The 23,780-nt window shown below is 39.4% G+C and overlaps 1 protein-coding gene across 1 annotated transcript in view; it reads right to left on the reverse strand.

The window, feature by feature from the left end:
* Positions 1-23,780, reverse strand: part of LRP2 (LDL receptor related protein 2) — a 204,196-nt gene that overhangs the window by 75,495 nt on the left and 104,921 nt on the right. The window contains exons 25-35 of the mRNA XM_058664591.1: positions 22,958-23,335; positions 21,521-21,769; positions 19,796-20,007; positions 18,866-19,050; positions 18,006-18,234; positions 16,958-17,135; positions 14,187-14,315; positions 10,948-11,114; positions 9,812-9,955; positions 5,796-5,905; positions 2,061-2,238 (exon numbers count right to left, since the gene is read on the reverse strand). Coding sequence (XP_058520574.1) covers positions 2,061-2,238; positions 5,796-5,905; positions 9,812-9,955; positions 10,948-11,114; positions 14,187-14,315; positions 16,958-17,135; positions 18,006-18,234; positions 18,866-19,050; positions 19,796-20,007; positions 21,521-21,769; positions 22,958-23,335 — 2,159 coding nt within the window. The remainder of the gene's footprint in view (positions 1-2,060; positions 2,239-5,795; positions 5,906-9,811; positions 9,956-10,947; positions 11,115-14,186; positions 14,316-16,957; positions 17,136-18,005; positions 18,235-18,865; positions 19,051-19,795; positions 20,008-21,520; positions 21,770-22,957; positions 23,336-23,780) is intronic.

Genomic DNA, 23,780 nt, shown 5'->3' on the forward strand with positions numbered 1-23,780 from the left:
GGAGTTGATGGACCCTGGGTTTCTTCACATCTCCAACAATTCCTGTAAAGAAGGTAGAATTTGTGCTCTGTTGAATTACCCAAGTCAGCAAACCTACACAGGAGCTCAGAATGCTGCTGAAATACTCATCTAGAGCTACAGTCACAATGACCTTAGTAGACTAGAAAAGAACTCTGAAGTTTCTAAGGGGAAATGACAAGTGCTTTTCTTCTGGGAGAAAAAAAAATCAATGCAGATTTAGCTCATGTAATTTCATTCAAAAAACCTGTCTGAAGTGTCCCTGCTGAGCCAGGAACTGAACTGGTGAAAGAGAGAGAGAGAGAGAGAGAGAGAGAGAGAGAGAACAAATGAGAAGTGAGACCTAATTTGTTGCCTTGCTAGACAAGAGTTCAGCAGTTCCAAAACTAGGCTCTATCCCAGAAACTGACAGATACTCCTGAAGGCTAGACACAGGGAATAGGAATTAGAAGACAAATGGCTATAGGAGTGGTGGCAAGACTAGGGTGGCTAAAGTGTTGGATCTACTTCTACAGGCTAGGTTCCAAGCATAACAATGATCAAATTTCTTGACTGGGTTTTTAGGAAAACAGCAGCTCTCCAACAGAAAGAGGGTCAGTAATGGGGGCTCTGATCTAGTGAAGGCCACAGAGAAGTTGCTCTAAGTGGTCAGGTGGCAGAGAAAGAGTGAACATCCAGGAAGACGCCAAGGAGGAATGGAAGCATTTGGAGATGATGAAACATGTGAAGGAGAAGTATGAGGACACTTGCATCAGAGAAAGGATGGAAAGCCAGATCATTAACAAGCACCGACTCCAAAGGACTGGGCGTGGAAATAGGAAGGGAAGGCAGCTCATGAGCTTTGCCTGGGATGCAGGAGGAAACAGACTGTGGGACATAAGCTTCCTCACTCAACACATGCACTCAAGGCTGCAAAATGCAACCCCTGAAGAGCATAAGCAGCCTAATTCTACGTGAGGAGTGAGACCAGGAATTGTAGAACAGATAAACTGAAAGCCAAACCTTGCACAGTCTCAAGGGCAGCATCAGTGGCAAAGACTTGAAATAACTATTGCTTAAAAAGCAAGAAAGAGCACCTGTTGAGTTCAACATTCCCAGCAATTTATTTGAGCATTAATTATTATTGAGCATCTCCAGTGAGCCAAGCCCCAGATAAGCTGCATGAGCACAGCTTTGAATTCAAATATGATTTCAAGGAATGAGTGACACTTCATAGTCTGTGTCTTTGTTGCAGGATATGATGAACTCTATCTTGAGGTTGAAAATGATCAGTAAAGGAAGTTTCACATGTACATTAACCATTCGGGGCATTAACAAAAACTGTGCAACTCTAAGAGAAAGCTGGACTCAGAAATTTGCCATTGAGAGAGAGACTGGTAGACAAAAAGAGATATACAGACATCAAAATCTGTGGATAATGTAGTATTTGCATATAACCCATGCACATCCTCCTAGAAACTTTAAATTATCTCTGGATTACTAATAACAGATACCACGTAAATGCTACATAAATAGTAGCTATACATATTGTATAAGGAGTAACTAATTACAAGACAAAGAAGTTTATACGTGTTCAATAGAATTGCAATTCTTTTCTAAGTATCTTCTAACAGAAGATGGCTGAATCCACAGATGCAGAAGCCACAGATAAGGCTACACAAGTACGGCTGCAGATATTCCCTTTGGCTCTACAGTTGGAGAATCTAGAATAGTTTCAAAGGAATGCATGGAAATACCTAAAGCACCAAAAGAAAGAAGACGAGTAAGACATGGCAAATAAAACTGACTTGCCCTAAATAAAAACAAAAGTTGAGCAAAAGAATCAATGCATATCATTCTACAGGGAATGAAGCACACACTGCAAAACACTGGACTTCAACCAGGGCAAGACTGGCTTGAGGGAGAAAGGGCAATAAAACACTGAAAGCACTGGTACAGACCACAAATAATGCCATTCAAGAACACCTGCAGACTGCTCCAAGTACTCAATATCAAGCATGCAGGCTCGGTAATAAAGACCAAGAGAGCACAGTTGCACCCACCACTCCTCGGCTGGTGACGGCCCAATAGAGCTTCTGCTCCTTGATGTCAAGGGTGACAAACTCCAGATGATCCAGGTTCCCAGTGAAGAGAGTTTTTAAAGAGGTGCCATCCATGTTTGCACTCGCAATCTTGGCAGGAACCCCGCTGTCCGTGCCCTGATCTGACCAGTACAGTTTCCTACGACCATGAAACACATCAGCATTTAATAAAATAGGAAGTGCATTGCAGGGAAGCACGTCTATCACACATACAAATCCAAGCATGTGTTTCTTGTCTCCAAGATGCTCACGTTTCATTGTAGGCAGCTTGAAACTTGTGTATCACTGTACACAATATGGAAGAATACTTAACCAATATTCTATCAATGTCTGTGTGTTTCCTAGCTATTACTGGGATACAGGCTGTTTTAAATGGTACTAAAACTGGAGGCTAAGATCTTCTCTCAAGATGACACATGAGGTAGTAATCCAGAGAAGCTTGCAACAAAAAAGGTTCCCAAATGAGCAAACAATTCCTCTCCAAAGAATAATTTACTTTGCAGCACACTGGAAAAGTCAAAACTTACAAAAAATGTTCCCAAGAACGTCCCTGATCACTGTTCAGGTATCTCATTTCATTTTTCTTCAAGTTGCCATCTACCACTACCAGCTACTTTCTTACCTAACCTACTTCGTGCAATAAAAAATAATGCAGGGCTTTGAAATTTAACACAGAATATAGCAGAAATAAGGAACACACTTTTCAGAGCAGAGTCCCATTAGCATATTGATCAAGTGATATCAATTAACTATATTCAATATGCACACACATGAACCATGCAGCATGTGGCCTTGCAGCATGGTCAGGTTCATGGCATGAAAATTCATGAATTTGTGTGAAAGGCCGCTTCTCATTCCCACTGAGAACACAATGTTTAGATTGACTAGGTCTTCATTATTTTTTAACTCATGTCCTACTATGGCCACAATAGACAGTCTTCCTATATGCTCCTCTCAAAAGTTCTCAAACCCCTTAATTCAAACAGCTCTTATTCACCACTTCTTCCACCCGCAAGTCAGTTTCCTCCATCCAAGAGCCTCTTCAACTCTCAACTTCTCTGCCCATAGGTTCTCAAACTTTGAAATTCCCTGCTTTCACCTAACTCATCTCTTTCTTGGTCCAATTGTTATTAAACTTGTCCTCGGCGCTTCACTCCTGCCTGAACTCCCTAACTTCTAGTTCCTCCACACCTGAACTTCATACATAATCATGTCACCAGTACTCTTTGTCATGAACCTCTCCACAGTGCCTAGCTCGCTAGTTCCTGCCGTTTGTATGTTTGTTTGTTTGTTTGTTTTCCTTTTTCTCTCCTATTCCAGGCTACAAGAAGTTTGCAAGATATAACACAAAACTCTTATGAATTATAAATTCCCTAAAAATTAAAACTACCTAAGGCCCAGCGCAATAGCATAGTGGTTAAAGTCCTCGCCTTGCACACACAGGGATCCCATATGGGCGCCAGTTCTAATCCCAAAAGCCCCACTTCCCATCCAGCTCCCTGCTTGTGACCTGGGAAAGCAGTCAAGGATGGCTCAAGGCCTTGGCATCCTGCACCTGCATGGGAGACCCAGAACAGCTCCTGGCTCCTGGCTCCTGGCTCCCGGCTCCTGGCTTCGGACTGGCTCAGCTCTGGCAATTGCGGCCACTTGGGGAGTGAACCATCGAACGGAAGATCTTCCTCTCTGTCTCTCCTCCTCTCTGTATATCTGACATTCCAATAAAAATAAATAAATCTTTAAAAAAATTAAAACTACCTAATCTTAGCTGAGGTATCTCATTCTTAGCTGATTTTATACAATTTCCCATATTGGCTCTTTCAAGTCATTCTTGTTTATCATACATTTCTAACTCTTTCTCTGTAATGTTTGTTCTCAATTATTTCTTCATCATTGATCTTTCACCTCCTACTTCTCATAGTCTTAAACAAAAGATTCCCTAGAACATTTTGACCTAAAAGTTCACCTTTCCCTAATTTTACAATAAAGAACTCAAAGAAATCACATTACCTCACCCTCCTTTCAATCTTTAACTCCTTACTGAAATTTCATGGTTACTCAATATCCCTTTTCACATGTCACCACAGACCCTATAATAGCCTCATCCCTGTTGGTATATACACCTGATCATCCACGAAGATAGTTTTCTGCAACAACTGATTCAATAACATTAATCAAAATTTTCCCAAGAGTTTCTCTTAACGTATAAGATACTATATCCACAAGGCTTTATGCTGTTTCTTCTCCTACCACCTCCGATAAAATGTCAAGCTTTTCTTATTTCCTCCCCACCCAAATGGACTGCTCTTGGTGACTTGAACATTCTCTAATATCTCTGCCTTTGTTCTTGAGTTTCTTCCCTCATGTCAAGGGAGAAAGCTGCAAAACCAATTCTGCCTACTGAAATTGCATCTACACTTCAAGAGCTAGTCCAAATGACACCACATCCATCAAGCCGAAAATTCATTTCCCGGTAGTACTGTCATCTCAATTTGTTTTAGCCTTTCTCATATGTGCACCTGGGTAATGGGTATTTATGCTTCATTCTTCTTCTAATTAGATACTCCTGAGGTTACAAAGGCAACTACTGTGTGGTTTATCATCTTAACATCTATTCTGTAAATTCCCTTACTCAGGTCCAATAACAGAGATTGCTTCCATTCACCAACGAATGGCTTCCTCAGCACTGCATGTCCTTCCTTGCAGTTAACTGGCCATGTGTCTGAATTGCATGTTAAGGAATATAAGCAGAAGTGGTACACACTGCTTATACATGTTACCCATACAGCCTCCCAGCACGTTCCTGAATGTTCTTTCTTCCACATCTCAAAGAGATTGATACCCAGAATGACCTTGGAAGTCTCCTACTGAAGACAGCAGATTCACAATCACCCTGGGTTGTTGAATGCTCATGTAGCATACAGCTGCCTCCTTTCCCTGCTCATACAAGAAACAACTAAATTTTAATGGCCAAGAAAAGGTCCTTGGCCATTAAATATTTTGAAATTTATTTTCTTGACCTTTTCCACTGAACTCTTGATGGATCTTTTTGAAAACACAGATTTGACTTATCACTGCATTTCTCACAATATCTTACTGACTCCTACTATTAAAAAAAAAAAGAAAAAATAGAATGCAGCTCCTTGGCCTAACATTATAGACTTTTATGATTTGCCTCCAAATGACCTTCACTGTTGTATCTTCCATCTGATCAGTTGCCCTCTAACTCAGCCTCTAGCTGCAGATCCTCTCCCAGCTTGTATCAAATACTTCTGTGCCTATGCTGCTTCTTTGGCCTCAAGTACCACTCCCTGGTTTTACCTATTCCCCATCTGTAAGGAACCTTGTAATTGTCAAGATCATTACAAATGTTTCCCATCCCTTTAACCTTCTCACATCCTCTCAAAGTTAGAATACATTATCCATTCTTATTCCACCATTTTAAAATTTCTAAAATTCTCCCCTGGTTGGTATGAATATTATTGGTCCAGTGACAATATGATGAACACAGAACAAAATCACAAATCATACCCTCTATACCAAAACAAGCTATTTCTCTTTTTCACCGAGATTTATAGTTTACAAAGGCTGACATGCAAAATAAGAATGTCCTAAATGTGGAATCTTCCATTTTATCAGATTATGACATTAATAAGAACAGTGCTTTGTAGAAGCCAAGTACCACTTATGAACACTCACCCACGAACAGGATCAACTGTGATGCCAATTGGAAAACCAACTCCAAGAGCTGTCCCATCATTGGTAATCAGCATTTTTCTATATCTGGCTTCTCCTCGGAGTGTCAAAACCTGCACCATAAGGTCACTATTAGAACTGAGTTTCACAACTAGGAGTCCAAGAAGGTTAAAATGAAGGAGAAGTTACAAACATTAATAGCCAACATGGTTAAGGGTAAATAAAAGAGAATTTTCATGAGCATCAGATCACCTCAAATTGCATCTCAGGTTTATTAAGGAAATCGATTTGATAGAAAATTAGAGTAAGAAAATAAAACATTCTTCCCAAATGTTTTTTTCAATACACCTTCAATTTTCAGGAAAAAATAAAAAAAGAAAGACTCAAATAATTAAAAACACCAAAACACAACCTAGTGGAAAACAAAAAAGATGTCTCCAGTAAAAGCTGGCAGCAAGCAAATGAGAGTTCCATAACTCTCCTGTACCCAAATGGCTAAGCCAAGGCATTCAATGACACATCATGGCAAACACAGTTGATGAATATAGTCCAAATTTACTCAGAGTTAAGATAAACTCTGCTCCAAGTCCACAAACTGAATTAAAACACATGAGTTCAAGTCTGTGCACTACCAGGTCTTGACTATATAACCTAAATTTCTGTATGCCTTTTTGTATTTATTTTCTTGACCAATAAAATCTGGAAGAGGATGGTAGCTGCTTCACAGCCATCACAGAACTAAAAGATGACACAGGCATGTTTAAGGTACTTTACACAGTACCCAGCACAACTGTGTCTAATAAATGTCTTCCTGTTTTAACGACAGACAGACAGCTCTTATCCCTAGTGGACTCTCCACATGCCAGCAACAATCAGAAGTGGGACCAGTGGAATCTGGAAGCCAGGAATTCAATTCAGGTTTCCCATTGAGCATTATCTACTACCTCCCAGTGTGCACTTCAAAAGCAAGCTAGAATATGAAACACAGACAAAACTCCAACCTTCCTAGTCTGAAATGGGTTGCAGGCATCCCAAGTAGCCCTTTAACCACCAGGCTAAACATGTCTCCCATGTGGAATCTTTACATCCTGGTTGGACTAGATAAGTTTTCTCTTTTCAATTTGCTTCTTTCTAAAATACATTGTTTCCTAAACCTAAGGATTTCTTTAGTTCAAAAGCAAGTGTGATTCCTGGTTTTCTGAAGTAAGAGCTCTTATACAGCCTCTCATCAAACTTCACTTCTCAACTATAAAATTTCTTTTCATGATCAAGCACACAGCTACCCCTAGTGGAAAGCAATTTCCTTGAAGTTTCTCTTTAATTTTCAATTTAGAATTAAATGAGAACTACTGTTGCACAGGAAGAAATATCATATAGGCGAATAGAGAACACTATTCACATCTTCTTAATTAATCTAACATTTATCTGGAAGAATTGCTTACAATTTATATTATCTAATGGGAAACCCAATAAGAACATTAAAAGGATAATTTGCCCTGTGGTCAAACAGTACTTTATATTCATAGATATCTTCATGCTATGAAATCACTTTGATTTACTGAGTTATTAGTAGATAAGGAATAAGAAGCCATTTTTCAGATAAGGAATCCAAGACTCAGAGAAGTCATTTATCCAAGGTCAAATAGATTATGAATAGAGTACACACAGTGCTTTTCTCCATCGCAAAAATGCACTTTCATATTATTGGGTCTTTATTCAGGTGTTTTTTCTCTGAATTGGATGACTCTTCCCTACTTCTTTATTTAGCAGAAATAAACACTGATGCTCCTTCCAGATTCAGCTCACAGGTACCAGCTAATGGGAAGCCTGTTACTGCCTTTCCCCTTCCTTCTACCTTTGCCGCCTGTCTGTCACTAGCACTATTACTGAACATGAGAGCAGGGGTATTTGTATGTGCCTGTGTCTCAGAAAGGTGAACTACTTAAAAGAGAAAAAATATGTTTTCTATGTTTTTGGATAAAGCCACAGAATGGATTCATAGAAAGCATCCACTACGAGTGTTAAGTGAATCAGAAAAATGAGCAAGCAAAGATGCACTCAAAGTCAGGTCTTTAGACACAAAATCAAATTATATTCCTCTGTACTACACTTGGGCACAGTTATAAATGTTAAATTTATATAGTTAAGTGGCTTTATATACACAAATGTAAACACAGTTATTCTTAACTGGCTGCCTTTTCATTATACCTAATATTGGTGGAGAAAACAGGTACCTTGCTTTCAGAAAACAATCAATTTAAAAGAGAAAACAGGCATAAACATTTTGGACAGTGGTTAAAACCCCACTTGGAAGACCCACATCCTTTATCAGAACACTGAGGCTTGAGTTCTGGCTAATGTGTACCCTGGGAGCCTGTGGACAATGGCCCATGTGGGAGACCAGATTAAGATCCAGGCTTTGGACTTTGAACTGGTCCAGCGCCACCTGTTGTGGGCATTTGGGAAATGTACCAACTGATGGAAGTCTCTACCTCAGTGCCTTTTCAATAAAATGAAAATAAATAAAGTCAAAATGAAAGACAAATAAAAGTTTGGCATTAAGGGTTTTGTTAAGCTGTAAATTTTTTCTATATTTTCATATTTTTAATTGAGTTCATGAAAAATATTTTAATCACTATTAAGTGGAATTAAATCAGTCTGGATTACTAAAGCTACAGTTCATTACAACCCAAAGATAAAATACCACCTGGGACTCAGCACAATCAAATTGACCACTCAAGCTCATTTTTTAGCTTCTGCAGATCTCAGCTACTTGAACAAAAGGTTTCAATCAGATGAGCCTCCAGGGCTCCCCTCCTGTTATCTCTGATTCTCTCTGGTTTGAGATATTCCACGGAGTAGCTTTGGCCAATTTTTCCAACTTGCTTGTTCACTGTAAGTGGCATCTATACTCGCCTGCCCTCAAATGGCAAGGACTCCACGAATGATGTTTGGGAGAGCCCTTTTTCCGTTGAGTCCTGTTCCAGTGTGCTCTCCTCCTATCCAATCTGCTCTCATTTAGACGCTGGCTGTGTGTGCCTTTCTATCTTCATCATCTATCTTTCTGAGTACTCTAAAGAACCACCAGCTCACCAGTGGGTACCCATCCCCAGCAGTGGGCTGTCACTCTGAGGGACCTTGCTAACCATACCTCTCACAAAACCCACCCCAGCTTTACAAGGCACACTTCAAAGCTTCTCATGCATTACTAATCGTATATATGTTCTGTCATCCTCCCAAAGTGGAGCAGGCCTTGGTCATGTTACCTCAGATATACTTCATATGATTTCATATCTGTTCCCCATCTAGAGTTTCTTCTGGGAATTTGAGTTTTAAAAAAGAACACTTATCTCAAAAAGAAAAGTATCAAAGGGATTAGAATCAAGTTTCTACTCTCTCTGTTACTGTTAGAAAAACTGTAGTGGAGCCATAGAAAGATTTTCATCTAAAAACTGAGGAAATGTATAAATTTGGTTGAGAACAGTAGATGAGAAAAGCAAGTGAAAATTCCCTTCCTACTATAATTTTACTTTTTGCTGAATACCTTACACAATTTTTAACCTACCTTCTTGTATATTATTTTGCAAATTACCTCACACCCTTTTAGAGGAGCTAGGCAGAGTCACCACTCGGCAGTAAATACAATATGGCAGTAGAAAGTTCCAAAAATTTACTTTTAAGGTTGTTTTACTCAAGATCAGAGGAATAGTTTGCTCCTTCAATAGTTAACTTTAATAGCGAACACGAATATCTCCTCCCTTGTCCTCTACTTTTTTTTTTAAAGATTTATTTTATTTTTATTACAAAGTCAGATACACTGAGAGGAGGAGAGACAGAGAGGAAGTGGAGCTGCCGGGATTAGAACCAGCAGCCATATGGGATCAAGGCGAGGACCTTAGCCACTAGGCCACGCCGCCAAGCCCATGTCCTCTACTTTTAAAAGTAATTCCCAAATCTTGAAAGCAGATGTAATGACTCTGAAACCAACCATTGGAGACACAGTTTTGTGGCTTCATTACCTCAATGGACTGACTTCCAGGATTGGTGTAGTACATGTTTCTTGATATCCAGTCCAAGGCCAGGCTCATGGAAGTGCCCCGCAGAGAGAGCGGAGCAACCACAGTCCTGTTGCTGCCATTTGTCTTCACTCTGTGAATCTCACCCTGGAAAGGAACACAGGGGAGGTGAGCTATCCACAGGCCTCTGCTTCCTCGCCTCCTCGCCTCCTCACCTCCTCGCCTCCTCGCCTCCTCGCCTCCTCGCCACAGACCTTCCTCCTCTGCAGCTACTGCTAGCTGCTGTGTTTAACACCTTCACTCTGGGAGGAGGGGCCAGCACGGGCCCAGCGCTCTGGGCTAGGCTCACTGTGTGTAGTGATCATGCCAGCAACCTTCTGACACATTCATTGTTAAGCATGTTATGCCCTTCCACAAGTACCATTCAGGCCAAATGTGACACTGGTTATGGAGGTATTTCTTCATAACCATGGGGACAAGAGTCACAACAAACCCCAGTCACGGATGTGAATCACGACGACAGGAACATATTCCAAATTAGGGTGATGTTAACAACCCAACGCAGAGTCCTTTCCTTGCATGCTTTGTTACATTTTCTTTGCACTTTCCCCATCTTACAGGTTTCTTCTTGCAGAGAAAGAGATTGGAGGAATGTTCATGCCTATGCTGGAACAACAATTCTGAATAACGACCAAAGCATCACATCAAACGCTTTCCTGGAATCCCCATGGGGAGCTGTGACTTAGACTCTGATTTATGATCACTTTTACATGAGGGCCTTCCATAACTTCAGTTCCTCTAGGACAAGCTTTGTGACTACTGCTTCTTGGCATATATTTTTCTGTGTAAATCAAGTAGTTCAGCGCAGGACAAATTGCAGGTACCTAATAAAAATTTGCTAAATGAATAAATAAAACCCCTCACACCTTAAATATGTTTATTATTCTAAAACAAAAGAATCTTTTGATCTTTGCTCCAAGGAACACTCACACTTAATCTCCCTCTGAATTTAGTCATAAATTAATTTCTGGATGGTTTCCCCTGCACCAATGCAACAAACATTAGCCTATCAAGAGGCTTTAGTGCAGGCAGGCTAATTGAGAATAAGTTATATACTTTGAATGGTGTTTAGAACTTACTGGATACTCAGCCCAATAGATGAATTGCTCTGATTCATCAAATTCCACATCAAAACCATTTTCTATTCCTGATATGGGAACCATGGCATCATTGCTCTTCACCTCAGGATTAAGGGATATTCCAAAAATTATGCGATGTCTTACGCTTATTAAGAAAGGTTGATCATCTGTGAAAATAGCAGAGTAACAGCCAAAATTACATCCCACTCTTCCTAGATATTTAGAGTAAAGGGAGGCAATGGATCATAAAGGCTGAGAAGCCACTGCAGCTTTGCAACAATAGGAATAATGAATGGGAATCACTTCATCAGACCTTCCAGGGGATATCCAAGGGAGGAGGGTGGTCCCAAGACTTCCAAGGATACACACGATGTCATCTGGGCCTTTCTAAGCAGATGAATATTATTTACCTTCTCCTCATTTATTCCTTAGTTACACTGAGAAACTGTTCAAGTTTGATAAGCTTCACAATCAAATTCTTTCATGGCTACACATGGACAAACCTCATTAATATCAAACAACTCAGGGAGATGAGTTAAACTTTGCAAAAGAAAAAAGTAAAGGAAAACTTTCAAACTGTTTTTGGTGAATGGCAACTTACAAGGTTAAAGTATGTTCAAAAATTAAAGGCATACTGCAAGTATTGTCAAACATTTATTAGAGAATTAGAAAATAAATGGTAATCTCTAATCCATTAATTACCTGACTAATGTCTTCCCCCACTTGATGCTATCTCCCAGAGGGTGACATTTGTGTCCGTTTTGCACTAAACTGTATTCCCAATAAAATATTTGCTGACTAAATGAATGCATGGATACATACGTGGATATATAAAAATCTTGGCAAATTCTCAATAATAACTATATAGTACAACCTCAACATACCAGAGTACCCTCTTTAAAGTTTAATTCATGTAGCCTCCTTCCTAGATTTTTTTCAAAACTTTTTTAAATTTCATCCTGATTCCAATGAATAAAATTAAAGAGTGAGATTCTAAAATTTCTCCCTAAAATAAAGAAAACTTTTAAGTTCTGTGTTGTTACAATACATATCTGAGGTACGTCATGTATTAAGACAAAGTATGAAGCCCAATCAGTGCCTAATTCTCCTGAGCTAAAATGAGATTTGCAGGATCTATGTGATGTCTGCCAGTAAACTTTTAATTAGGGAATCTTCTTCTTGTTTTACTGGGATAATTCTTAGCAGCTAAAAGCCTGGCATTTCCCACCGATCAATTGTGGGCCTTCTTGACTCCTCCAAAGAGCTCTTCCATCAAGCACCACTCCTCCCTGTCCCTCACTGGGGGAGTATCCCAGAACTTTCTCTGATCACTGCTGGCATGCTTGAGCAGGTTCATTTACCATTAGTGTACATTGTGGGTAACAGGGCTCAAAGTGTGAGAACCAGATGAGGATAACACAGAGAAGCCTAAGAAAGGAAGAGACCAGTGGGAGGGCCAGTGATACAGGATGGTGCAAGAGAAGCACTGCACTGCACTGGAATGGAAAAAAAAAAGCAAAGCAATGTTATGTCTCTAGCCACCACTTTAAGAAGAAAATTAGTGAAAAAAAAAAAAAACACAGAACTGGGAAAGGACCAAAGTGGAGTACTGGAGAGCACGGCATTCACTCAACACCTATACAATGACACTATTCAATGACGCTATTCAATGACACTATTCACCTATACAATGACACAATGCTAGAGTGCCACATGCAATGAGCATGTATCTATGGACCAGCTGGAGATAACCCTGAAAAGGAACTTAGCATCCACAGGACAAGATCAGGGAAGAATGCCTATGCCTACCAAAGCTGCATCATGGAAAATAATAAATATACTTGAATTAGATAGTATCTTAACCATGCAAGAGTATAGCATGAGCACTTCCAAAGATTTTCCAGACACTGGGCAAATATTATTTTAAAAGTTATTGAGCAATTAATTCAAGTAAAGTGTTTTCACCTATAAAAAGTAAAAAGTTGTCTAAATGTCTTATAGAGGACCCAGATGTGCTATCTTCTTTTCAGTTAGCAGATACAGACATTCTGCTACTCAGAAGGATCTCAGACACAATGGCAAATACTGAAAAAGTTTCACTTCGGTGAAAGTTATCCCATGGGAAAACCATTACTGGAATTATTTATGAAACAAGAAAAGGTATTATTTAGAATTTACACTTATCAGTCAGCATCAGATAGTAATATTGATTACAGCAACCCCCATGCACAGTCCAACAGTCTTTGTGGAGTGAAAGATTGCTTTGTATTCAAAATGCCAGATTAAACTTCTCCTAAAAGACACTGAGGACACATTAAATTAAACAATGTCAACAAGGATTAGATGTGTAATAAGTCTGTGAAGAAAAATAGTGAACACCAATCCTTCTGTAAGCATCAGCAATAATTAAAATCTTTCATCATGGAAGTATCAGAATATAATATCACATGTTGATAGCATTTTATTTTCAGTGGGGCTACAGCTGTAAAGTCTGTAAATACTATAAACGTCCATGATGCAGTATGTAGTTTCAACTTGACTAGGACTCTTATTTTCTCTTAATTTAGGAATGTTTCAGCTTTGACCATTTCATTTTAGCTTACCTACAGCAGTTCTTACCAATATCAAAATATATTCTTTCCAATGAAAGAAATTTGGGTAGCAAGTAACTTAGATTGATAAGAAACAGAATTGTTTTTAAAAAGAATTTATCATCTATGAGTACACACACCAGGGAAATATCTTTTGTGGATTATCTGCATCAATTTTTCCCTTCTAACTCCCTTAACTAGTTGGTATAATCCTGCCCACAGTACTTAATCAGCTAAAATCTCTCCAGGATGAGATGAAGATTACATTGCTCAAATAGTGAAAATATTTCCTATCAGCCAGCTCTCATTTTTAAAGTACCAGATAGTGCCTGTAAAGGTACTGAAATTGGGATATTGACTATGACAATAAAAATGAAAACAACAGACTTGAAAAATGAAGCTGTACATCAAATTCAGCAATGCCTGTTGCCCAAATCATATACACAGACAACATTAACTCCATATTTAGATACCATTAATACAACAGGGGTCCAAATTAAATCACTCCATAGAACACATTCTGCTAATACTATTGCCCCAAAAGAAACACTGCCCTCATTCAGGGGCAAATGGGATCAGACTTGACACTGCTTGGTCACATGCTATGGCAAGATGCACCTTTAGATGACACTTAAAGACATACTGTACCTCTCACGCAATTCACAGAATCATGAGAGAGATTCCACCCCGAAGGACAAACACAGGAGTAAAAGTTGGGTCCTTGTGAGGAAAGCAGGCATAGGTGGCTGCAGTGGGCAGAGGCACACGGATTCACGGCTGTATATGGAAAGAGAAGGGAAGAAAGCAGTCATGAGTGGAAAAGCTCCACACTAGTGTACACTGGCATTGTACCAGAGGTCCCCAGTGTCTGGGGACACAAGCACCTAAATCACTCTGTTGTCTAAAACACTTGTCATCATTGTGCTTTCAGTATAAAATTAAGAAGAGGCACAAAAGGGAAGAGTGACTAGCCCAAGGTCACAGATCAATCCAATCTATAACCAGATTATGAACAGTCACTGAATAATACAAACCCTAGCAGTAGAAATATGATACTAAATAATCTGTCCTTTGTTGACTTAGGACATCTCATTTGCATCTAATGGAATCAAGTTGTGTGTTTGCCATGTGACCTTGACATTTACTCAATGTCTTTTATTTTTCCACTGATGACCTCGCTGTGTCATCAGGGTCCAAGAAAAGAGGGAGCCTATTTGCATCCAGAGCTCATGATATGTTTCCTGGATCCCAGTTCTTCTTATTACATAGACTATACTTGCTTATAAAGGCATCTATTCACCAAAGTATTCAATACACACCAAACATGCAGTATACATTCTAGCAAAAAGAGATACAACTAAATTCATAAATTGTTCATGTTTAATTTCATAATGTGTAGCTCAAGAACCAAAAAAATCTACAGAAGTGGCTATGTCAGGAATGGTGGTCAAGAATTTCTGTGAGAAAGAAGTGGCTTTTAATTGGTCGGGTTGATATTCTGCCAGCTCTGCTTTCAAACCAGAGATGGTATCCCCAAGAAACTGTTGAATTTATCTGGACAATAAGATGCTGGACTCTATGCATGGTACATGCTTGCAATGAAAGAATCATGACTGGATTTGAACTGTAATATTGCAATAAGGTGGAGTAATCCACCATGGGGGAAGGGTACGGGGAGGGATTGGGGGAACCCCAGAGCCCATGAAGCAATATCATAAAATGAAATATAATTAAAAAAAAAAGAAGACATCAGAACCACTTGGCTTCCTGACATTTCCAGCCTCATTTCAAAAATTAAAACAATTTAAATGTCATTTCAATCACTCTTGTTATCAAAATAGGATTATATTCATACAATTTTATGAAGACAGCATTATTTTAATATTAAAACTCAATAAAGATTATTTACAAAGACCATAAAAAAAAGAAAGATACACTTGGGTAAAATCCTAAATGACTCAAAGGAGCAACTCAGGTAGGCACTCAGAGGAGAGAAAACACACGGAGTGAGGAGCCTGTGTAAAAGTATAGTGACAAGAAGAAGTAGCCTGGTTTGTCTATGTACCTTACTGAAATCTAGTGTTGCAAGAGGAAGTGGGATAGGAAGCCAGAGAAGTTTCAGGGAGAAAAGATAGTTTGGCCATTAAGTAACTTGTTTCCCCTTCCCCACAGAAAGAGCACTTTCAGGCCCTGCACAATGGCCTTGTGGCTAAATCCTCATCTTGCACGTGCCAGGATCCCATATTGTGGTGGCTTCGTGATGCTGACTGCTCCACTTCCCATCCAGCTCCCTGATTGTGGTCTGGGAAAGCAGTACAGGATGGCCTAGATTCTTATGACCTTGTACCTGTTTAGGAGACCAGGAAGAATTTCTAGCTCGGAATCAGAGCAGCTTTGACTGTTGCAGCCACTTGGGGAGTGAACCAGCAAATGGAAGATCTTTCTGTCTCTCCTTCTCTCTGTAAATCTCCCTTTCTAATAAAAATAAGTAAAATCTTTTTTTAAAAATCTGCCTTTCCAAGAAAAATAAGTGTTGAAAAAAAAAGACGTTTCCAAGGCCAAAGCCTTTAACCACCTAACCTGGGGTGAGCATTTGAGATGCAGAGGTGCCAGCAAGGATGCCTGCATCCCATTATCACAGTACCTGGGTTCAAGTCCCAGCTCTGCTTGTGACTCCAGCTTCATACTTACACACACTCTGGGAGGCAGAAGGTGATGGCTCAGGTAGTTTGAGTCTCCAACACCCATGTGGGCAGGCTGAATTGAGTTCAGGCCTCAACCTGATGCAGGCCTAGCAATTATAGACATTTGGAATCTAAATCAGCAAATGAAAGACCTCTGTCTGTCTCCGTCTTTAGTACTCTGCCTTTCACATAAATAAATAAATTGAACTCACTTAGCCAGCTGTGCTACACATGGCATAAGACACGGAGTGACTACACCAAAACCTCTACAAGACAATGGTGCTGCAATAAATGAGATCTTAAAAATATCAGCTGCCTTAAACTATACTACTAAGAAGTTTTCTCATGAAAAAAAATTAAAAGGCCTTGATTTGGTGCAGAATATGTATAGATTTTTAGTAACAGATCTTTTTTTTTGAAGATTCCTCATACTGTCTGGTCAATATTTATCAGCTAAGGAAACTGAGACTGAGAAAGTTCACAGAGGGCAGAAGCAAACTACTAAACATAAATGACAGAATTCATATGGGCTGTGTGACAAACAAGGCTTGGATTTTCATGGTAACTACAACCAAATGCAACAGCAATCATTGGGAAGTATGGGATGAGATGGTTAGTAAAAAGAAAAGGCAAATTTACGGCCCAAAACAAGGGAGTCCATCCCGGTACATGTTTAGCATTCTGAGAAGTGATTTCTGACTATCCCTGGGTAGGACATTTATTTCTATCACTTACATTCTGGTTGCTTCGAAGGATGAACCACAACAATGCCAAGGGGTTGGTGCACATTGAACATCACAACTGACTGGTTTGCCCCATGCCACTTGTTGGCTTTCATCACCTGATGAGTAGTGGTATCAGTCCAGTACATAGTATCTTCAAAGAGGGAGAGGGCATAGGGATATCGTAGAACCTATGAGGCCAAAGAGAGCAGTGGAACCTCAGCCAGAAATCAAGGCCCAGGTGAGCTAACTAGAAGTCCCACTCAGAAAGATGGTTTGTTTTGCACCAAGTTTCAACAAGTGCCCAGAGAAGTCATTGTGCAAGAGACGGGAAAAAAAAGATACTGCACCAGTATGATATTTTCACACACTCCTCTCATTTATTCTCCATATTTCCTCTAATTTTCCACTGGACACCCATTTTACAAATAGAAGCCCAGAAAGCAAGGTGCTCTACCAGATTACCTACTAAAAGCCAGATGTAATCAGAGAATCTACCTATCCACCCCCACTATCACCACTCCTCATGCAGTAACATTTCTGCTCATTGATTCATTTCCATCTGTTTCAACCTGGGTACATTTTTCCCAAAAGCAGGAAATCTTCAATCTATAAGAATTATTAACAATGGCAATCTTAAAGTCACTAACAATTCCTTGATAAAGTATATTTTCTGTATTCTCCCATTTACATTGAAAATAAATTTAACACAAACAACCGGGTTTTAAAAAACACTGAATAAATTACATCCTATGATTTACTTACAAAGTATAGGTCTGAATTATTACTTTGTGCCAGATGTAACTGTAGAAGAAATAGCATCTAAAGTCACATGAGCTATTAATCCTTTCTGGACATGATGCAATCTGACTACAAACTGGAATAGAAAATATTTATCTTCCTCTGTGTAACAGAAAATGGATTGTCTCTCACTGTTGTTGAAATTTCCTGAATTAACCTGATAATGACTATGACACAAAAATTAGCTTCTCCATTTTCTTGGTAAACTGTGATTTATGTAGCCAGTAGTTTTAACTGGTTTTCCCTCCCTATCAACTTACCAAATCACTGGCTACCACCTGCCTCCGATGGTGTCCATAATAATCACAGACATCTATGTAGTCGAGGTAGGAATCCATGAAGTAGAGCAATCTGTTGGGGTAGTCAATGGTCAAGCCACAGGGCAAGGCAATCTTGTTCTGGACAATGATGGTGCGCATACTACCATCCATGCTGGCTCGCTCAATACGCGGGTGATGGCCCCAGTCAGACCAGAACATCAGGTGGTCACTGTGAAAAGAAACTGGTAAGCAAGTAGAAAGCATATCTATGAAGAATCACTGTCAATGTAATGATACAACGTGCAGCTCGGTGTCTGCTTCAAATAAATCATCTCCAGATCAGAATCTCTCTGCACAAAGTTTGTTATTTCCTCGAGTGTCACAAAATAAAGCTGTAATCAAAATGCAAGCACAAGATATCTGGATGTTTTTACAGTGTTCATAAAACATGCAGCACATTATGACTCTGACATGTCTCAGCGCCAAGTCATGGTTAAAAACAGTCCACAAGTAGTTGATCTGGAGGGAGAGAAAAAAACCTTTCCTCTTTGGTCTACTCTGTAATGTTTTAGAGAATTGAGTCAATCTATTCCTTCTCAGACTGATTATAGATTTCCCTGGTGCATAATTAATGCTTTCCAATATCTAGGAAGCCAGCATTCCCTTGACTATTCACCATTCTGCAGAAAAGAACTAAGTTATAGAATCTAAGTAAACTCAAGGAAGGAGATCCTCAAAGATTTCTAAACACACAGAAGTTCTCTTTGCTTTATAATCAGCAAGGCAAAAATGTTATTTCTCATATAATCAGGGAGTTCCACTAAATACTGTGAAACTGAGACAGAAACAGGAGATCTTACCTCATTCTGGGATCTAATGCTAGTCCTCTGGGATTGGATACATTTTTACTAATCAGCACAGTCCTGTGGCTCCCATCAATTCTTGAGACCTCAATTGTTTCAAGAGCATAGTCTGTCCAGTAGAGATTACATCCTATCCAATCTACTGCAACCGACTGAGTCATGGCAACACCACTGTCAATTACCTAAAAACAAAAGATAAGGGGTGAATTCTGAAGAGAATAAATAAATGCAAATGTGGAAAGTATACGATCATCTCAAATCATATAATCTGCTCTCTGAACCTGAGGATTAGAAAATTGTCTTCCCATGTAGCTAGTTCTTCTAAGATAAAATAACAAGGTTTCATAGCACTGAATATTCTACTGCGTCAGTGCATAAGTGTATTTGGTTTCAAAGTTTTTGCACTTAAACAAAGGCTCTATCCATTCATTAAAGTTGGCCACTTTATGAAACTGCAATGTTTGTATAATGAGGATAATACTATTCTTGATTAAGCTTCAATGATTACAAAATAAAGTTCTAAGAAGCAGAAGAAACCTAAGTAGCAGAAGTCAACAAACTGGAGCTCTAGAAGATGGACTGAGAAATTTTAACTAAATTAAAGTGAAGAACACAAGCCCCTAACTCTCCCACAATTTCCTCCACTCTCTCTCATTCAAACACACTGAAAAAGGGATCTCAGAGACACTGGAAGGTCTGTACACCCTGTGACCTGAAACTGAGAATCTGATTCAGATTTCTGCCTTGAGAAAGGAACCCTTAGATTGGAAGCGCTGTCCCCTCAAGCATCTTGGGTACGAGGTGTCCTTCGAAGGGATTATGGAAGCCATTCAGCAGGAGATAGGGACTTCACTAGCTGGTAAGTAACAGCAAATGTATCCAAGGTGGGAGAACTAGTTATGCCAAAACCCAGCAACATGTACTTACCACTCTTCTGTCTGTTCCATTTTGAAATGCACTCCAAGTTTTACCCTGATTTGCATCGGACCAAAAGATCCGACCACTGACTGAATCAAAATCGACAGCTACAATGTTAGAACCATCATGGACTAATGAATAAATGTTGTGGATGCCGGAGGTGATGTTGTCAGCAACAATTTGACTCTGACTTGCCACAAGTAATAGCAGATTTTCAGATGCTGTCAAAAAAAAAAAAACACCTCAAGGAGGGCACAGAAATGTCAATAATTCTAGAATGAAACATATTTAAAGCATCCCTTGAACATTAAATGCAATTACCTTTGTTAACAGAAAGATATGACTTCAATTAATGGCAGGAGTTGGGAAGCCCCATAAGAGTGATTTTAATTGCTACCTTCTTAGTCTTCAGAGTGAACTAATTAATGTTCTAGACTTTTTCTAAAATATTTTTCCTTAAATTATATCCCACGCCCGACGCAGTGGCCTAGTGGCTAAAGTCCTAGCCTTGAAGGCAGGGATCCCATATGGGTGCCGGTTCTAGTCCCGAAAGCCCCATTTCCCATTCAGCTCCCTGCTTGTGGCCTGGGAAAGCAGTAGAGGACAGCCCAAAGCCTTGGGACCCAGCACCCACGTGGGAGACCTAGAGGAAGTTCCTGGCTCCTGGCTCTGGATCAGCACAGCATCGGCCGTCGTGGTCACTTGGGGAGTGAATCATCAGACGGAAGATCTTCCTCTCTGTCTCTCCTCCTCTCTGTATATCTAACATTGTGATAAAAATAATAAATAAATCTTTAAAAATTATATCTCAGTGAGTGTCTAAATACAGTCTGGAGTGAAGTACATTTACATTCTTCCTTGTGTTTAACTTACATTTGCTAACCATTGCCTTCATGACAGCAGGAATCATGTCTTAACTGAGTAGTAGAAAATTGTAACTCTCATCTTTTTTTCCTTTTAGTAATAAAATCTGCTAGTTTTTTTTTTAATCTGGCGCAAGATCACCCCGCTAGAGACATTTCTCTGCCTCCACTGCCACTTGCAGTAATCACACAATTTAGTCCTGACCATTGGGATGTAAGTAGAAATGATGTATCCAACACCAAATGATATCCTTCAAAGAAGTCATTTGCCCTCCACTTTACTTTTCCTACAGTCTGAAAGAAAGTAGCCAAAGGAGCAATAGCACTGGATCCCTGTATGTACAGGAATATCTTCTGATGAAGATAAAAGACCAACTCTATCCCCAGGACTATGTCATCCAGACTCCTATTTGTCAAAGATTTTCTATTTTGTTTCAACTTCCTTTATAGGTCACTTATCAAGCACCCAAATCAGTATCCTAAAACATAGTACAGTCACTTTGATGTTATAATGACTGACTTAATGTTGCATGAATTCAACTTATAAAACACATGCAAGAATGTTTAAACATATTGTGAAAATAATTTTAAGCATGACAAAAACCATTTGATGTCATCTTAGATAACAATAAAAAATCGCCATCTACCTGTATTTTTTCCCCTGTTTTTCAAATACAACAAGGTCATTATATGTATTATCACACTTAAGCCTCACTAGGAATAAAGTTTAAGGAGATCACAAAATCTCCCAGGATTCAAGTCAATCTGACCCCTACACTTTGCCAAATACCTACATGCAACATTTGATCTTGAGCTCTAGGATATGCTATTAAACTGGCTGGCGTTGGCTCACTTTAAGTTCAACAATTACCTATAGCTTTGCACGTCCTCCCATCACTTTCTAATACATATTCTTTATCACATGAACACCGGAAAGAACCTCTCATATTGAAACAGTGCTGGCTACAGAATCCCGGAATATCACATTCATTGATGTCTTCGCAGGTCTTAGAATCATTAGCAAGTTGATATCCCACCGGACATAGGCAAGTAGCTCCAAAGGGCCCTTGAATGCACTGGTGAGTACAGCCACCGTTGAAATCTGAGCAGCTTGCCTGGCCTAGAATAAAGAAGATTAGGAAGGAAGAAGTCAGGAATCTTTGCTTATTTCATTTTCTCAGATAACCATATTTGCCATACAGTTCCAAGCCACCTTCAACGTGATGCCCAGCAAGAGCAATATTCACTTGAATGAATTCCACAGGCTCTTCAGTAAGCTACTCTGATTTGCCTAAAAATTGACAATTGTTCAGATCCACTGGACTTGGACCACTTCCTCCACCACGGAATAACTCTACTTAGTGTTCTGAAAAAACTTGAGGAAATATTGTTGACATCAAGAAATAAACATGTCTTTGATAAATCATGCAAAGAAATGTAATATGCTTCCCACTTGTTTCCACTGAAATTCTATCTATACAGAAATGGGAGATAGGACTTCAAGATTTAAGAGAGAAGGTTGGAAGACCTACAAATGTGGATAAAATGAAGGGAAAGGTAATGGTAACCTTGGAGGGCACAGATCAACTAATACGCTGTGATTCCTTATTCATGAAGTCAAAATGGCAATGTCTGAAGCCACCTAAAGATAGTTAAAATGCCTGGGGATGCAAATACCCTCCATTTCCTTGTGTACTCTAACTCATTCATGACAGTTATAATATGGAACATGCACTAGGAAAGGACATCAAAATAAGTGGGACGTACTCAGCACAAAACAACACATACAAAATTATAAGAATCTAAATTAACTTTGTAATCATACCTGGCTGGGGTTCATCTGAGAGTGAACATTGATTAAAGAGGAAAGAGAGAAAGGACAGTAATTAGGATTACATGCCAATCATAGCATTTTAATCACAGCAAACACAAATCCCCAGACTTTATTTGTTCTGTGGCAGGTTCTGATTGAAATTAGAAATTATTCAAGTTAGAGAAATTCATGAGCGTAATACCAACAGAACCAAATTTAATTTGAAAATCTAAGGGTTTCATTTGGTCTCATTTCTTGAAATACTGACACAAAGAGAAGTAAAAACACATAATCAAGCGCAAAAGATTTAATGAGAAATATTATCCAGTAGAGATTTATTTGTATTCAATTATGGTTGCTACACAGATATGAACTCATGGAGAAACTAAAATCCCTTCCTAAAACAGCTACACAGTGATAGTGACAACGGTGATATACACTTGGGTATTGCTCAAAATGAATGTATGGACAGGAAACTGTGGTCAGACAACTTACTGCAAAGTGGGGACTCATCTGTCCCATTGGGGCAATCAAAGACGTTATCACATAGTGCGCTCAGATTCACACAGATGTTATAGCCAGGACACTGCCACTGCCAACTGAGACAGTGAAATGGTTGAGTAGGACAGTCCTTCTCATCACTCATGTCCCTGCAATCATTGTCCCCATCACACAGCCAGCTTTGGGGGATACAGTTTCCATTGTGACAGCGGAATTCAGATACAGTACAAGTCTTGGGCACACAGCCATGGTGTTCATCAGATCCATCAGCACAATCAGAATGGCCATCACACTCCCACACATCTGGGATGCAGTAACCATCTGCCTGGCATTGAAATTCATCTGAATGACACATGCCAGCAGGCCTGGTTGCTACAAGAGAAACATGAGAGAAATGGGTTTGTGAATGAACTATATTCTGTGAAACCAGCACACATTAATTAAACTAATGCAAGCATTAAATCCTTAATTAGTTTCCAATTTTCCACTATTCATCAAATGATCTTGTAAGGTCAGTAGCAATTGCTTCCCCATTTTATGGGTAAATACAAACTCCTTCCCAGAGATGCCAAGGCAACAATGGAAGCTGGCATTCCATCACAGATCATCACAGAACTCCACAGTTGCAATGTTAAACAGGAAAGTAAGTGATTCTAAATTCTTGGTTGCTGAGCAAACCATTAAGCCATCAGAATCTGATCTTCCTTTTTATACAAAGATTTATGCATTTCCTTTCTAAATCAGGACAGGATTTAGTGAAAATCTAGTTTGTAGGGTCCCAAACACAACTGTCCTAATAACCAGCTGATTGGTTATG

Source organism: Ochotona princeps, chromosome 5 (genome assembly GCF_030435755.1).
Source record: "Ochotona princeps isolate mOchPri1 chromosome 5, mOchPri1.hap1, whole genome shotgun sequence".
Lineage (NCBI taxonomy): Eukaryota > Metazoa > Chordata > Mammalia > Lagomorpha > Ochotonidae > Ochotona > Ochotona princeps.